Here is an 18659-nt window from a genome sequence, read left to right on the forward strand (position 1 = left end):
GGAAACCATGTGTTTGGTGTATCAGCCTTTACCACGAGCCGGTCCTCCCAATTAAGGTGCCACCAACCTCCTGTGCTCTGGACGTATATGTGTATGTTGGCTATATGAGTGTGTCAGTGTGTGTTGTGAATGTGAGAGTATTATGAGTTGATCAGAACACGAGGAGTTCCCATGTGAGAAAACCTGTCACTTTTGGTCAGCTATCTGTCATCACTGTGGCAGACAGAACACGCTCTGATGCTATCAGCTATCACATACCAGTACATGACATTGGCAAATGTCTGCCTACATTCCAGGTCTATGCCTATGAAGGAATATGAACCAACACTAAAGTCTGTTATTATTGGTTTGATCGTGATAGTTTAGACTGACGTTCACCTGAGGCCTAGGCAGAGCTCTGAATTCCCACTTTAATTATGCGTAATACTTTAATTCCTAAACACTCAAAACACCTCAATTAAACTCTGATTGACATCTACAGTAACATCAGATCCACAAGGAACCAGCTCAATGTGATTAAATAATTGTTATTCTCTTGCTTTCGACTCCTCCACTTAGGCAGAGTGAATGGCAATCCTCAGCGGTGTTCACCACTTTATCGCCAGAACAGGCCCTTTTCAGAGGCAATACACATAGTAATGCCTCTTTGAAGCTAAGGAGTGAACCACTAACAACAACAAAAAGCTTTTTGTTTGAGTGTGAAGAGCCCGTGTCTTCTATGATTGCCAACCGTCTCCCCCACAATAGCTGGAGCTGCAGCGGTATTATAGTTTGGCTGATTCCTGGTGATATTCAGCCCAAACTCATTCCCTTTCATTCTCCACCACTCACACTCAGGACGGACAAGAGGAGATTGAAGAGACGATTGACACACAGGTAATGAGCCATGTGGGGCAGTCAGAGTGACATACAAGCACGTCATTCTGTGTGTCTGTCTGCCAGCCTGTCTAAACTACCTGTATTGTGGCGTGTAAAGCAGAGCAAATGGAATCTCGGTATCAGATTGAACTGTCAGTCAGACAGTGATGGATGGTTGAAGGGCCCACCCTCTCCAGCCTTCCACCTATCTCTACAGGCTCCCAACACAACACAGGCTGCAGGGATGGAGGGAGGGGGATGGAGGTAGAGAGGAAGGGAGATGGAGAGAGGGAGCTGATTGGCTGGGACGTAGATAAAGGCAGGCCACAAAGGTCAAAGGGACATCTGGAGGACCAGAACATGCCCAGAGCAGAGCAGAGAGAGGGGGGGAGAGAGCGAGAGACAAAGGAATTCAGCAAGCTGAAAACCACTCACTACTACCACCCACCTTCCACAGAGCACATTTACTTATTAAGCCAGGTAATTAGTTGTCATTTACTAATGGTACTTCCATCAAAAGAGTGAGTTCACTGGTCAGTGGGGAAAGCTGGAGATCTACTTCTGTATTACAGGGTTACAATTAAGAATTCCAGCTTGACGTGTGAAATGATTAACAGGTCTGAAGGCTCATTGAAATGCGTGACACATTGTGAGCATCAAACCATGAAACCATACACTGCCATGGGAGAGAACGAGCAGCTTGTAAAACCACTGCTTTCTGTTGACATCCAGAGTATATTGTGCTTCGGGAAGTCGAATAGGATCGGTTGAAAGGATTATATAGAAACTCATTTGCTGAGCCCAATGGTCTTATTCTCTGATGAGTTCAACATCAAGGCACGTTATTTTTCTATCAAATTCCAAAACGTGTTCTGACGAGTTTTCCAAAGACAAAGGAACAATCCTCCAAAGGCTTACATGCCTGCAGATTCCTTGAACAAAAATGAAATATTTTAATTACATTGTTTGTATTCTAGTGAGACAAAGGGAAGAGAAGGTAAGAGAATGGCCTGAACACCCAGACAATCAATTCACATCAGAAAACAAAGGCAAAAGCTCTTCATTACATCCAGACAAAGGAATTGGTCTTCTATTTATATGCAGATGTAATATCTGTACTGCCACGGCTGTCAGGCAATATTTAAATATGATAATGATGTTGAACTGGTGAGACAGGTTCTGTTCGGCTGTACTGGGCGCTGTTCCATCCAGGTCCATATCACACAGCTAATCATAACGGCCCTGGTAACACTTGTAGCCTGGAGACCTGGCTAGGGCCAGGAGGAGCAATGGCTTTTGCCCCTAACAGTTCTAGGATCAGATTAATCACCCTATCCCCAACTTTAACCATTAGGAGGATGTCAAAACATCTGACCCTGTAGCAGTGTTTTAGGAACAACTTCTACCCACTCTTACTATCTCCTCCTGTTTGAGTGGAGACTTGCCTGTAGCCAGAGGTGACAGGAGGTGAGAGACATGCACCTGTACTCACAGGAAGGTCAGAAAGCCCCCCACCCCTAGTCTCTATATCCAACATCTGACCCCTGTGATGTAATGGGAGTTCAGACAGAGAGAGGATCCTCTTTCAGCCAGACGCCACACTAAAACCCACTCATATCCCATGCATGGGGGAAGTGCAGCCATTCCCAAGGCATTATAGGGCATAAATCATCCATCCGTCTGTCCTCACCCTCAGAACACAGCCAGCTCATCTTACTGGCTCGCTGTCTGCTGATGGCTCATTGTAATGGCTGGAATGAAATGGATAGAACAGTTTGAAGGACATTAAACACATTTCCAATTTAAACCCCAGCCTCCACTGGTCTCTCTACAGTAGAACACCCCCTCTACACTACCAGGGGAGTATAGAGCCTCAGCCTGAGTATTAGTTCTGCTACACATGGCCCCTCTCCTCTCTCTCCCTGGATAATTAGTTACTGATTGTAGAGCTGTGGAAAAGCTGCAAACATCGGCAAACACACGGAGGCTTCTTAATAGGAAATGGACCAAGTCTCTATTATTCTAATCACAAGCAAGTCTCAAGTCACAAGGTCCAAGTCTCAAGTCAAGTCCAAGTTGTGCATTCTTAGAGGAAGTCAAATTGAGACGCGTTTTTTTTAAGTCAAGTTAAAATGTATCTATACATGCAATGATTAAAAATCTTTGTCTATTTATTGAGGCTACCAGACAGCCCTTTTTATAATTTTGTCTACAACACATTTAGATGAAGTAATTGTAAAATAGGGATCTTGTAGCAGTCGTCAGGGCATGACATCGGCAGAAGGCAAGGCAGGTTGATGTGCTCAGAGTGTAGATTTAATTACAGGTCTTGGTGATCCAATGGTGAAAGCACCATATAATACAAAATATACAAGTAGATTTACCAAATATACACAGCCCAAGCTTCTGTATGAGGCATAAACTGTCCTATCTGAACGGACATAGACTGTACAGCCTCCCCTTGGGAAACCAAATTGAATCCATCTAACAGGAGCTGAAACAGGTACACTACCGTTAAAAAATTTGGGGTCACTTAGAAATGTCCTTGTTTTTGAAAGAAAAGCACATTTTCTGTCCATTAAAACAACATCAAATTGATCAGAAATACAGTGTAGACATTGTTAATGTTGTAAATTACTATTGTAGCTGGAAATGGCTTATTTTTTTCTTTGCAACTCTGCCTAGAAGGCCAGCATCCCGGAGTCGCCTCTTCACTGTTGACGTTGAGACTGGTGTTTTGCGGGTATTATTTAATGAAGCTGCCAGTTGAGGATTTGTGAGGCGTCTGTCTCAAACTACACACTCTAATGTACTTGTCCTTTTGCTCAGTTGTGCACCTGGGGCCTCCCACTCCTCTTTCTATTCTGGTTAGAGCCAGTTTGCGCTGTTCTGTGACGGGAGTACTACACAGCGTTGTCCAAGATCTTCAGTTTCTTGGCAATTTCTCGCATGGAATAGCCTTCATTTCTCAGAACAAGAATAGACTGACAAGTTTCAGATGAAAGTACTTTGTTTCTAGACATTTTGAGCTTGTAATCGAACCCACAAATGCTGATGCTCCAGATACTCAACTAGTATAAAGAAGGCCAGTTGTATTGCTTCTTTGAACAGAACAGTTTTTAGCTGTGCCAACATAATTGCAAAGGGTTTTCTAATGATCAATTAGCCTTTTAAAATGATCAACTTGGATTAGCTAACACAACGTGCCATTGGAACACAGGAGTGATGGTTGCTGATAATGGGCCTCTGTACGCCTATGTAGATATTCCATTGAAAATCAGCCGTTTCAAGCTACAATAGTCGTTTACAACATTAACAATGTCTACACTGTATTTCTGATCAATTTGATGTTATCTTAAATTGACAAAAAATGTTGCTTTTCTTTCAAAAACAAGGACATTTCTAAGTGACCCCAAACTTGTGAAAGGTAGTGTACATACTGTACAAGCACTTGACCACTCCCAGGACAATACAATTACCCAATTGGCAATTACAGCCAATAAACTGGTTCTACAATGTCAAAGGCAATACCACATCCATTGTTACATTTCTTTTAATCAGACTTAATGACTATTCATTTCAAAACCATTCCTACATGGAACAATCGTTTATCTTATTCAACGTACTAACTACATAGCATGGCGCACAGGCCACGTAGCCTTTTCTATGTGCACTGGGGCACGCTCCTATTACACACAACCAGAATGACAGAGACATAGGACACAGACACACGGAACTCGGACATAACCCTGGAAATATGAAAAAAGGAAGCCATACATTGAATTAAACAAACAGAACTTCTACCTCAGGAGTCTTGCGAACGTTCCTGTGCACAATAAAGGTAAGAGGGTAAGAAATGGTAGGCTAAATTAAAGTGGACTGTATCAAACATGAAACAGAAATGCCTAAGTGTAGCAATAAACGGTACTGGACGGAATGATGAAACGCTAGCAAACATTGTAGGATTATATATGGAATATAGATTTAGCACATTAGCGCATTTAAACGTGTGAAAGCAAGAAAACAAAGACTCTCTGGCAGGAGTATGGAGAGTTCAAGTGGAGAGACTATGGTGTGTCCTCGTCACAGTAATAATTCCTTTTAACAAATTACAAATGCAAGCTTCATAAGTAAATTATCAATTTCAAGCAATTTTGTCATATTAAATGGCTAGTAGGCCTATACTAGTAGGCCTAATTGTTGCCTGATGCTCCATTGCTGGTGAGCTAACAAAGTAAACAGTCAATATTCTTGATCACAAAACTATTTTTGGAGCTGCATATTTATTTATTATGGCAACCCTCTCCCTACAATTTGCTGTTTGCGCTGCACCCGATCCTAAAGCTGTACAGCAAATCAGCAATCTGTTCACTAGTGCACCCGACCTGTGTTGATTGACAGTTTGCTGGTCCAATCAGAGGGCCAAGTGTGCGTTTCACTAGCCAATCTGTTGCATGTTTTTTTGCTGTTGCAAGGGCGACGCTGCGGCTACTGTCTCTTGCTGCATGGAGCATAATCCGTGGAGACTCTGACACAAAATGAGTGACAAAACGTTACAAAACCTGGCCAGATAATTTCAAGTCATCAGTCCAGAACTCTGGAAATAGGGTTATTATTTGGGCACAGAGCATTATAAGAGCAAGGTCAGACACTTTGTGCTACATGGATGTTCTCACCAAAATGAAGAGTAGTAAACTTTGGGATTTGAATGGGTTCTTAATCAAGGGTTTGAGAGAATGATCTATAAAGAGCAGCGGGCAGGGGGAACAGTTATGACTATGTTGACAGTAGCATTAGGGGTCACCTTCACTTCCAATTACCCATTCAGAAGGCAATTCAGTGCCATTAAAAGTAATGAGTCTTCGTCCACACAACCTGGATTAGTGCTAGCGATTTTCTGCCATATATAATCCAGATGGAAAAGGGCAGTTATTACAGAGATAATGTGAGCCGTCAAACTGATTTAAAGATACTGTAGAGCTGATCAATCACTTCCTTCTCACTCGATGAGGTCACACAGTAAACTGGCTGATACTGTTTTCATAGGTTGTCATAGTGAATGGAATGTTGTCTTACAACTGTATGGCATGTTGTCACCCACGCAATTTGTCATTTCTCAACTTTAACAGACAATGACAGTTCACCAGTACAGTATCCTATCAGGGAACAGGATGAAGAGGATGAGCACTGGAAATTAGATATGGTTATGGATATGGCAAGAGAGAGAGGCAAGGGGACATTGTTGATGAGGGGCGCTGGATGAGGCTCTCCGACAGTGGTGGGATGAACAGACGGGACAGTGACAACAAAACCCACCATGGTGGTGCTGGTCACAGGCAGTGTGCCCAGGGGAGTGCTGGGCTGGCTGGGGGGGCAGAGCGGGGGGTGACTCCACCCCTTCCAGCAGGGCCAGGGGAAGACTGTGGTTGAGCTGGCCGACAGGAGGGGGCCACGGCAGATCCTTGATCACTTTAATCTCTACTGCAGGCAGCCCAGGTCACCAGGACGGGAGCAAGAGGGTAGGAGTGGAAGAGAGAGAGGTAGAGGCAGAGAGATAGAGAAGAGAGAAAAAGCGAGCGAGAGAGAGGCAGAGAGAGATAAAGGGATAGAGAGGCAGAGAAAGATAAAGAGAGACAGATGAGGGGGAAAGGGGAAAACAGAAGAGGGCAGAGTAAGAGAAATGCAGGACAGTAGCATCCCATGCAGGTACAGGTCAGGTTAGTATAGCACAGCATAGTCAATGGATCAGCAGGGAAAACCAGGAGACAGCAGGACTGAAAAGGAAGGAATATTACTTTACCTGAGAGAGACAGACTCTGCTCTTTGACCTCTCCACTTTGCCTCTATGTGTTTCTTTGACGTTTTACAAGGAGTCAACCAGGGGAATTTTCAACTGCAGGTCAGAGTCATTAATTACGCTCTGGGTTTCGCAGGGAAAGTGGCTGAAGAGAGCTACTAATGAGGCTTTTAAAACACAGAATCAAAGACCTGAGTGGACCTGAGCATGACTTGGCTAGTGTGAAAAGCCTCACGGACAACACAAGCTCTGGTATGGCTCATAACGGAGTTACAAAGTCTGAAACTGCCTCCACAATAAGATTACGGGCAATATTCAAGATTCTCTCCTTGAGCCAGACACAGTGGAATGCATTGTAATGGTGGGGGGCACCCGGCAGATCTAGCCTGTCAGTAATGTATTGCTCATGTCCAGATGGGAGTATTACCAGAGTAAATCGAGTGCTGGTGCGCCGTCCCATCTTTCACTAGGAATGGACCACTTGTTTAATAGCACAGCAGGCTCCCTATCCACCAGGGAGCTGCTGGTCTGTTTGCTGCAGTGGCTAATAAAGAAACATGGTGCACCGGAAAACAGGACTGGCTTTGCAGGAGGGAGTTCTACAGCCATGAATGACATGTTGCCTGTCAAGTCTCATCGTTCTCTGGACAAACGAATAGTGTCCTGATGTTATGTTTCATCATTGAATTGCCCTCACAAAATAGTAGTAGTAGCAGTAAGATGCATTGTTGAAAGTAGAAAAGAACACACCACAGAATGGCTAGCTCAAATACATTCCGGTCTAACCACCGTCTGAAAAACAATGACATTCTTACCCCTATTCCAAAGAATTCTTATCCTCATGCCAAGTAAGCCATTCATTTAGAATCACCCACCTCAGGCGATGGAGTGACTGCTACTTCCACTACTGATGAAAAAAGAAAAGCTGGGAGTTTGTTGACTGTCGACTAGATGTCGGCAGGTTTTATAGGCTGCGAAACTTGCTTTTCTTCTGTGAGTTGAACGGACACATTATGGGCTTGTCCATGTTCTGGCCTGCAGGAAAAAGCTGGGGTGCAGAACATGCTAATGAGGAAGGGGGAATCAGCTCAGCAGATGAAGAGGGAAAACAGAGAATATTCAGTTGGACAAACAGTTAAAGACCACCACGGCCTTTGTGCCGTGGTGGCAGGGTGAGAGTAATGTTGCTGCAGGTCTATTGATATGATAAGGGCTCCTATGAGGATGGAGTCCTCACTATGAATGGCGTTCTCGGAATGAAGTGTCCTCACTTTAATAGTGTCCTCACCAAGGATGGTGTCCTTTCCTCACTATGACAGCCAATAGAGCTATCCCTGGTTCTCAGACAAAGGCAAATGAGACAGAGTTATAGGGTTGGGACAGAGGTCAGAGCTCTAGCAGCTAATATAATAACTTCCTGCCTTGGGATGCCTCACCACTGAGCGATTAAAAGTCGAATTCTCATTTCACATTCCAGGTTAGCATGTAATTGTTTTGGGAGTAGCAGGCGTTGCAGTGTTACGCAGCCTTGCTCTGAGGATGAAAAGCCAATTCTTACAGGTCGGTCTCAGCTCAGCTCTGCTCAGATGCACAGTGCAATAATGAGGTGAACGGTCACACAGCCACTAAAAGAAAGGTAAACTGATTCAAGTGGCAGAAGTACAGTGGCAGTCTTCAAACCTTCGGGTGTCTGATTTTCCCCTTACCCTATAACCTGTTTCAATTTTCTGTCAGCCCAAGAGCCTTTTCTGAATACATTATGGCTTGGATGTTATGTTGTGGCACGGATGAGTGCATCTTAAGGCCTCAACCCGTTGCTCTGAGACACAGTGTGAAGTGACCTGCCTGGGACTGGGGAGCAATGGGGGCCAATTCTTCATCCTACTTTTTCAGGCTGAGGTGATAAGAGAGGCTGAAACACAGAGGAGACATTTTTTAGTTTGATCTCTGCAGCCTCTATCCACAGCCTATCCAAGTCACACACACTGTGCAGTACTGTGTGCCAGATAGAACGGTCTGTGTGTGTATGACTGGGCTGTCACAGACAGGCGTCAGGTCCTTTAGTTGGTACTGCCTCACCAGTAACATGTCCCAACACTGATCCATGTGTTTTGCTTTGGGAAGAGGTGAAGGTTGTTCTCTTACTCAGTATGACATCCCGTGGGACTCCGTGACCGTGGAGGTGCCTTGAGCATTAGGAGGAAGACACAGAGCCCAGCTCACCCCATTCTACCAAACCCCCTGGGGTTTACTCTGCCCTACACGGTCTCTCAGTCACTCTACAACTATACAGTCCATTCTACCAATGTTCAGGACCTTATCTCTCAGTCAGGATGAATGTTGATGTCTCCAGGGCATATTGGATGGAAGTATTCACTGTAGTGTTTTTGCTGACTTTAATGTAGTATTTCACTCTAGTTAACTGTAAATACTACAGTATACAGTTCACTATAGCATAAATATTGTAGTATATACTAAAGCAATGAATGTAGTGTTTTTGCAGATTGTTGTAAACTGTAGTATTTAGTGTAGTGTTTTTGTTTTATTATCTTTGACTATCTTTGACTTGCCATTCCCTGTAGCTCAGTTGGTAGAGCATGGTGTTTGCAACGCCAGGGTTGTGGGTTCGATTCCCACGGGGGGCCAGCACAGAAAAAAAAATGTATGAAATGTATGCATTCACTACTGTAAGTTGCTCTGGATAAGAGCGTCTGCTAAATGACTAAAATGTACTTAGAAGTGGAGGCTTTCTGCTTGAGGAAACCTACTGAGCAAATGTTCCATAACCTGTAGGTAGGTAGTACTGAGGTCTGAACGGATAGTTCAAGCTTCTGCTCTTTTCTGTAACCTGTAGGGAACATAATATACGGTCTGTACAGGCATGTACGTTTCTCACTTATTCGAGGCACAAATTGGGATATGGGGAGGGGAATGAGCAGGGTACATGCAAATTAAACACTGTAGTATATAGTAAGTGTTCTTGCACAAGCCGGGATGGCTCATAGAAGCAGGAGTGTGAGGCAGCTTGATGTACAAGTACACCCCCTGGACAGGACACTAGTCTATATCGCAGGGTCTTACCCCCAATCTATCTCCTTAATGTTGAGTGTCAAGCAGAGACGCATCAGGTCTCATTTTTAACGTTTTTGGTATCACTCGGCCAGGGATCAAAATCCCAACCTTCCAATCTCGGGGCAGACACTAGTCACAAGGCCACTAAATTGCAGTATATACACTATAGTTTAAAAAAAAACAGTAGTGTTTTGCAGACTATAGTGTTTTTGAGAACATTACTATAGTATTGGCTACAGTGTTTTTTTGCAGAGAATGCTGTAGTACTACAGTTTACTACAAAATTCTATATTAAGTACCACAGATGATTGAGGGATACTACAGTTTAGTAGTCTAAAGTATACTACAGTTTGTTATAGAATGCTATAGTAAGTACTGTAGTATCTTATAGCCTAGTAAAGTAGTATTTTTCATGTGGGTATGCACAGGTGTTAAATTGTGCCGGGTCCTGCCGGTACCTTTCGCTTGCCTATTTGAATTATCTAATGAAAAACTGTTGTCAACGTTTAATTTTCCACAGCCAACAACATGAGTAGGCTACGCAACAGCAAACTCAGACAACCCCATAGTAGAATAGTTTACCTATTCAATTGTTCAGCCTGTCGCATTCAATGCGAAAAAAGAATATTCCTCTCGAGGCGCATTCAAACTGCGAGTACATGCCCAGTCACTGTAGCCTACACCGTTCTAAATGAAGTCGCGGGGGGAAAAACACTCATTTGAAAGCAGTCGATGGCCACTGTTAAAAGAGGAGGATCGCTGAACTTTCTAGTGTTACTCCTCTTATTCTCAAATCCAATAAATGAGTAAAATGCACAATTTTATTCACAATACGTCATCCTTGTCTGGCTGAGTGACAGAAGGTTTTTTGGGGGGGACATTCAAGTCATAATGTTGCTATAACTAGCAACAAGATAGCCTAATGTTTAGACTTTAGAGTTTGATCTAGCTAATGATTAGGCCAATGGGGTAAATGAGCAACACCCAGCCTATTTATTTATAGCTCGTGGGCTGCATCAGGTGATCATTATTTCTAAATAACATACCTGCCTGATCATATGGACTAATAAAGTTATATTGGGCTCATTTCTGGAGGGGAAATGATATTGTCAGCATCATTTTTATTTTCATTCATTTTGGAAAAGGATGTTTTTTTATGTCTCACAGTCATTTCCCCCCCAAATGTTGATCCATCCGCGACCTGTAATATGTGCTTTTGTCAGTTTATATCGAGGCTAGTATATTATACTCAACAAAAATAAACAACATGCAACGATTTCAAAGATTTTGCTGAGTTACAGTTCATTTAGGGAAATCAGTCAATTGAAATAAATTCATTAGGCCGCACAATTGGTCCAGCGTGTCGTCCGGGTTTGGCCGGGGTAGGCCGTCATTGTAAATAATATTTTTTTCTAACCTGACTTGCCTAGTTAAATAAAGGTTAAATGAAACATAAATACAATTTTAAAAAATATTATATCCCCCCACTCTCTGAACTAGGGACCCTCCACCACCTAAATACCAATTTAACCTCTGGGTATGCTTTACACACAGGTCATCATAACTACTGTATGTACAGGACTTGTCGACAGAAGGATATCTCTACATGACTGGTGTTTAAGAGGTATTTCACCAATATGCCATCTGCCTTTTACATAAGCTTTTCCGGTACACAAAACATTCTGTTGACACAGAGAGAGAGAGCTTTTTAGGAGGGAAGTTATCTTGTTGGGCCCAATCCCATTCTAAATCCACAAAGCATCAAACATCCAATTGACTGAACATTGGCCAGAGCCAGGACTTGTTGGATTCTCAGAATATAACGGTGATGACAGGAACAGGAAGACACAATGACATAGCTTCCTGTGACATCCTGCCCTGACAGCTCTGTGGAGTGTGGATTTCCGGCAATTCTGGTACTGTGTCAAGTGGAGTGTTCGGTCTTGTGCCAGTTTTGACTGGTGATAAAGAGCGTGAGAGACAGATGGAGAGAGAGAGAGCCCGAGAAAGACATTCCATAAAAGCTCCAGACTATTATTGTTAATATATATATTTATATATTTTTTAAACGTCTCTACAAGAGGTATTTGTTACCTTGTCCTTTGAATTAGGCAGCACTACTTCATCAGTGTAAACAGCGATGCCACATAAATCACTGGCCCACTTGTGCCATTTCATTTAGTTCTGCTTAATTTGCCCTGCTAATTGCATGCATATTCAAAATAAGTTGGTAGATTACAATATTTATGGCGTTTATTAGGAGCTGGAGGAGAGCTCAGAAAAACAAAAATTGCTTTTGCAGATGCTCTCATTTCACTATCACCAGAAGCTAGTAGTTCACGGCTCATTGTGGAAGAAACCGACAAATGCACGCTGTATCCATCAAATCACCATCCACCTCTCTCTATCCCTCTCTCCCAACACTTATCTGTTGTGAAGAAGAGAATCTGTTCCTATTAAATATGAAAGTGGAGGTGAGCGAGTGAGCGAGTGATGGAGGGGGAGATGATAGCGTGCCTGCTCTGCCTAGACTCAGCTGGACATCCAGCGGGGCTCCCAGAGGAGAGCAGAGCTACGGTCAGGTTGGAAGAGCGCCCGCTCTGTGCAGGGGGAGAGGAGGTGGGGGTTAGGGGTGGGTGTCCAACGTGTGTGAGTGAAAGATAACAGGCAGCGGGCTGAGCGTTCAAAGGCAGTGGAGCCATTTGAGTCTCATGAAAGAGGCCTGTCAGTGAGGTTATCAGCCGTGGAGCAGCGGAGGGGAGGCCAGAATGGGAAAGGGGGGGGGGGGGGGGGTGAAGCACTGTGGAGTGACAAGCCATCACAGGGGACAGGTCTTTCACAGAGTGAGAGACAGAACCATGGGGCCAGGGCATGGACCAGGCTCACCAACCACTCTGTTAACTCCTCTTTAAACAAACTGCAGCAATACTACTGGAACGAAACTGATTCTATGATTTACTTAAGAATAGAAGAGCTTTCTCTGGGTCATTAAGTCCTTGAAGAGTCATTAAAAACCCATAAAGCGGTGTGTGTTGTTCCTCAGGACCTGGCTCAGGGCTCTGACAGCATCTCCTGTTATCTCGCCTGCAGTAAGTGCACTGGGTTAGGCTGGCTAGCAGCCAACCTCATGGTGTTTAACAGCCAGCAACAGGGCCTACAGATTAAGTAACACTGGCTCTCTAGCCAGACACAATGAGGCACTACTCAGATTTCCAATGGCTGCCTGTTCAATGTCTGGGTGTATTAGTGTGTGTGGTGTGGAAATTGAACATGGACACACACACACACACACACACACACACATACTGTACATACACATCCAAGTGTGTGTACCCCCACCCACCCGCACACACACCCTCAACACACAAAATCCCCCACCACACATACCAACCCCTATCACACAGAGGCTCTCTTCATATGGTCAAATTTTGATGGATCTTCCTCACTCCCCCGGTCTCATCCATCACAAAGTCAATGCCTGAGTGGGAAGGGGGGGGGGGGGGGCAGCGAGGATGAGTGATTAACCGAACGGCATGTACACAACGTCCCAACACCCTAACAAGGGAGGGAATTTACATTCCATTGCATATCTGCCAAGAGAAAACCCAACAGTGAATAATAAGCGAGGACCTGTAAAACCAACAACATGTACTGTATGTGTAGATGCACTAGGCGGGGATGCAGGCAGCCCCACGCGGCAGGGACAGCTAAGGAGAGGAGGTGGTTTACATGCAGGCGGCATTACAGTTCTGTCCCTTATACAGCTCTAATGAAGACAAACAGCGCTTTATTCAAATGGCATTACAGCGTTCAGCTAGGGAGAGATAAAGGTAGCTACATTATGGTGCTTGTTTAGTACCTCTTATACACCCACTCTGCACACTTTATGGGGGTGCATTTTTCTTCATTAACCGTTAATATTTTGCGTGCCGACACTAATTCCGCATACAAACGTCTAAATATAAACAGAATCTATGTGGCATCTTCAAGCGGCTGAAATCTGCAGAGTGAACAACATCATTATTCATCTATGCAAATGGGGGTTTAAAATGCAAACAATTTAACTTCACCAACAGAATATGAAACACATCATATACACAATGTCTGAAGCTAGGTGGAAAGTACCTTCCTAACACACCCAATGGTAACAGACGACAAGTCATTAAGGTGACAGCCCTTGGCCTGGGTCGATGACCTGTCCTGAGTGATCAGAGACTTCTGGCTGAGCATGAGGTACCGGCTCATTCAACCCCCCATCTCTATCTGCAGTCGCCAGGGTCGCATAATGATGACACACTTCTTACAGTGCTCTGACAATGATGATCTAATCTTCAAACAGCCAGGATATAGAAGATAACACGTAAGACCTAGGTCTACCAGAGCTGTCACCTTTAAGACCTAGGTCTACAGACAGTGTTACAGCTGAGGCCCTTTTTATATAAAGTTCTTGAAATGTCTGCGCTTTTAGATGATCAAGATGTCTAGAACAGAGCCAGTTCACAGCCAGGTCTTCACACAAGCTGAGAGAAAGGGAGGGGCTTCTTCTTTCAGAAAGCATTGTTTTATGACAGATTGTGAGAGAAGTCTCTCTCCACCAAACACTGGGATATCATTATGGGCCGAATGGAACAGAAAAAAGGTTGAAGACAGGCAATAAATCAAAGCACTTCTCCAACCCCAGTCTTCCTCTTTGAAGGATAACTTCAGCACTCTTACCTCTGTTCTCCCACAGCAGACATCACTTTGACATCCCGAGCAAATGAAATGAATCACCATCAAAGGAAATAATGTGAGAGGACTGTATGTAAATAGCATCCTAAATAAACTTGTCTTAGTGCTGGATGAAAGACAAAATAATGAGGGGAAAATAAATGAATGAATGAAACCAACATCCATTTTTCCTAACAGCTGAAAGAGAGAGCACACATGTACTGCAGTATGAAACAGAGAAAGGTAGAAAAAGTAAATACGGACAGATAGAAACAGAGGGACAGAGACAGAGACCAGCCCGGGCGGTGTGTGTTAGTGGTACCTGTGAGTGATTTAGAGGTGTTGTCCTTCCTTGACTCTGGTTCTGATCCACTGCCACTTACAGAGCCCTTGTAGCTAATGCAGTCAGAACAGAGCAGAGCTGTTCAAAGAATACAAAAAAAGTCAAGAAAAAAGGAGGAAGAGGTAAATAAAAAAAAACCTTTAAAGGATTTTTAAATATTTGGTATAGTATAGTTTCAAATCGAGGAAAGGTGTTGGTTTTTCCTCCGCTCTTTTTGTTTGTCTTCTAAAACCAGAGTTTGTCCTGGAACGGCCCTGTTCAGTTATGGCTGTGTTAGCTATGCTGGAGCTCTCTGAACCACAGTTGACATTCAGTAACATTGAGACAGACAGATGCACACACAGTCGAAGTCGGAAGTTTACATACACCTTAGCCAAATACATTTAAACTCAGTTCTTCACAATTCCTGACATTCAATCTGAGTAAAAATTCCCTGTCTTAGGTCAGTTAGGATCACCACTTTATTTTAAGACTGTGAAATGTCAGAATAATAGTAGAGAATGATTTATTTCAGCTTTTATTTCTTTCATCACATACCCAGTGGGTCAGAAGTTTACATACACTCAATTAGTATTTGGTAGCATTGCCTTTAAATTGTTTAACATGGGTCAAATGTTTTGAGTAGCCTTACACAAGCTTCCCACAATAAGTTGGGTGAATTGTGGCCCATTCCTCCTGACAGAGCTGGTGTAACTGTGTCAGGTTTGTAGGCCTCCTTGCTCGCACACGCTTTTTTAGTTCTGCCCACAAATATTCTATAGGATTGAGGTCAGGGCTTTCTGATGGCCACTCCAATAACTTGACTTTATTGTCCTTAAGCAATTTTGCCACAACTTTGGAAGTATGCTTGGGGTCATTGTTCATTTGGAAGACCCATTTGCGACTGAGCTTTAACTTCCTGACTGATGTATTGAGATGTTGCTTCAATATATTGGGGCAGCAGATAGCCTAGTGGTTAGAGCATTGGGCTAGTAACCGGAAGGTTGCAAGATCGAATCCCCGAGCTGAATAAGGCAGTTAACCCACTGTTTCTAGGCCGTCATTGAAAATAAGAATTTGCTCTTAACTGACTTGCCTGGTAAAATAAATATCCACATAATTTTCCTGCCTCATGATGCCATCTATTTTGTAAAGTGCACCAGTCCCTCCTGCAGCAAAGCACCCCCACAACATGACGCTGCCACCAACGTGCTTCACGGTTGGAATGGTGTTCTTCGGTTTGCAAGTCTCCCCCTTATTCCTCCAAACATAATGATGGTCATTATGGCCAAACAGTTCTATTTTCGTTTCATCAGACCAGAGGACATCTTTCTCCCCATGTGCAGTTGCAAACCGTAGTCTGGCTTTTTTTATGGCGGTTTTGGAGCGGTGGTTTCTTCCTTGTTGAGCGGCCTTTCAGGTTATGTCGATATATGACTCGTTTTACTGTGGATAGAGATACTTTTGTACCCGTTTCCTCCAGCATCTTCACAAGGTCCTTTGCTGTTGTTCTGGGATTGATTCACACTTTTCGCACCAAAGTACGTTCATCTCTAGGAGACAGAACGCGTCTCCTTCCTGATCGGTATGACGTTTGCGTGGTCCCATGGTGTTTATACTTGCAAACTATTGTTTGTACAGATGAACGTGGTACCTTCAGGCGTTTGAAAATTGCTCCCAAGGATGAACTAGACTCGTGGAGGTCTACAATGTTTTTTCTGAGGTCTTGGCTGATTTCTTTTGATTTTCCCATGATGTCAAGCAAAGAGGCACTGTGTTTGAAGGTAGGCTTTGAAATACATCCACAGGTACACCTCCAATTGACTCAAATGATGTCAATTAGCCTATCAGAAGCTTCTGAAGCCGTGACATCATTTTCTGGAATTTTCCAAGCTGTTTAAAGGCACAGTCACCTTAGTGTATGTTGTCTTCTGACCCACTGGAATTGTGATACAGTGAATTATAAGTGAAATAATCTGTCTGTAAACAATTGTTGGAAAAATGACTTGTATCATGCACAAAGTAGATGTCCTAACCGACTTGCCAAAACTATAGTTTGTTAACAAGAAAATTGTGGAGTGGTTGAAAAACGAGTTTTAATGACTTCAACTGTACATGCACACATACACAACATGACCAAAGGTATGTGGACACCAGCTCGTCGAACATCGCATTCCAAAATCATGGGCATTAATATGGAGTTGGTCCCCCCTTTGCTGTTGTAACAGCCTCAACTCTTCTGGGAAGGCTTTCCACTAGATGTTGGGACTTGCTTCCATTCAGCCACAAGAGCATTAGTGAGGTCGGGCACTGATGTTGGGCGGTTAGGCCTGGCTCGCAGTCGGCATTCCAATTCATCCCAAATGTGTTTGATGGGGTTGAGGTCAGGGTTCTGTGCAGGCCAGTCAAGTTCTTCCACACCGATCTCGACAAACCATTTCTGTATGGACCTTGCTTTGTGTACGGAAGCATTGTCATGCTGAAACAGGAAAGGGCCATCCCCAAAACCACAGAATTGTGTAGAATGTCATTATATGCTGTAGCATTAAGATTGCTCTTCACTGGAACCTTACAGTTGACACTATGCATTCGGGCAGGAAGCCTTATCGTAGCATCCGCCAAACCCAGATTCCTCCATCGGACTGCCAGATGGTGAAGCGTGATTCATCACTCCAGAGAGTGCATTTCCACTGCGCCGACGCTTGGCACTGCACATGGTGATCTTAGGTGATCTTCAAGAAGGCCATTATATTGCCAATGTTTGTCTATGGAGATTGGATGGCTGTGTGCTCGATTTTATACACCTGTCAGCAATGGGTGTGGCTGAAATAGCCAAATCCACTGATTTGAAGGAGTGTCCACATACTTTTGTATATGTAGTGTATACTATATATGAAACACAGTCATGCTCCCTTAACCACCATACACCATAGGTCTCTCCCAAGCCACAGGTTGATGTTTATTGTTATGAATCTTCCCTGGAACTGATCGATTTCCGCTAAATGGGACAGCTGCAAAGTCAAAATTGGATATATCGTAAAAATGTCTGAAAACAAAAAAATTGCTTTTTGGTCTTAATTAAAATGTCCAGTTGGCAGTGTGGTTAAGGTTAGGGTTATGTTTAAAATCAGATGGTATGACTTTTGGTCACTATAGCTGGCACAGCCACACTCTGCAGAGCTGCCTCCAGGGCAAGATTCATGACAATAAATGCCCAAGGCTAGACAGACACCCAGAAAAAGTCCCCACTCAGCAGACCAGACACCTGCAAATTAACTTACTGTTATGCTCACGAGAGGGAAGGAAATGAAAATTAACAATGCCTTTCTGAAGATAAGATACCGGAAACCACGAAAGAAGCAGTAATCACATTGGTTAGTGCTGGAAAAGGGTACCAGGGCAATTAGTGGGATGGAGAGGGACAGCAGAACAGACACAGAGTGACAGTAATGTAGGGGACGTAGAGCAGGAGGAGAGGAGTGTTACATACGTGCTCTCGTACCTGCGAAGGCCTTGGAGATGCGCTCCTTCTTCCACTCCCAGGGCTGGTCGTACTCCTCCGGGGGCCTCTCGTCATCCTGCGGCAGCCGGCTCTCTCTGGGGCAGCGGGGACGCTCGCCGTCCGAGTCCCCTCCGTTCTCTGCTGGCTCGTAGGGCGTGTCGTACAGAGGCAGCGACCTCAGTGACCCCTCCTTAGGCCCCCGGCCACCGCGGATCTCTGGCAAAGGAGAAGAGGGAGAACAGGGGTAAGATTTAACAGACTGTCAATGTGGGTAAAACGATAAGGTAAAACGATACGAAGGGACTGTATGCGAATATTTATGTGAACAATCCAAGCAACATAGAGAAAAATAAGACCAGCTATTATCAGCAGTTTCACTTCCAAAATATAATGTTCTC

The 18659-nt window shown here is 43.9% G+C and overlaps 1 protein-coding gene across 7 annotated transcripts in view; it reads right to left on the bottom strand.

Annotated features, from left to right (window-relative positions):
* LOC115203014 (SH2 domain-containing adapter protein F-like) overlaps positions 1-18659 on the bottom strand; it is a 112348-nt gene that overhangs the window by 15779 nt on the left and 77910 nt on the right. Inside the window, exons 3-5 of one of the 7 annotated variants that reach the window (XM_029767269.1) lie at positions 18262-18477; positions 14760-14858; positions 6175-6339 (exon numbers count right to left, since the gene is read on the bottom strand). In XM_029767269.1, coding sequence (XP_029623129.1) covers positions 6175-6339; positions 14760-14858; positions 18262-18477 — 480 coding nt within the window. Of the gene's footprint in view, positions 1-6174; positions 6340-14759; positions 14859-18249; positions 18478-18659 lie in introns of all 7 variants that reach the window. The other 6 variants (XM_029767268.1, XM_029767272.1, XM_029767271.1 and 3 more) reach the window with 6 other exon arrangements.

This window comes from Salmo trutta, chromosome 12 (assembly GCF_901001165.1).
Source record: "Salmo trutta chromosome 12, fSalTru1.1, whole genome shotgun sequence".
NCBI classification, from domain to species: Eukaryota; Metazoa; Chordata; class Actinopteri; order Salmoniformes; family Salmonidae; genus Salmo; species Salmo trutta.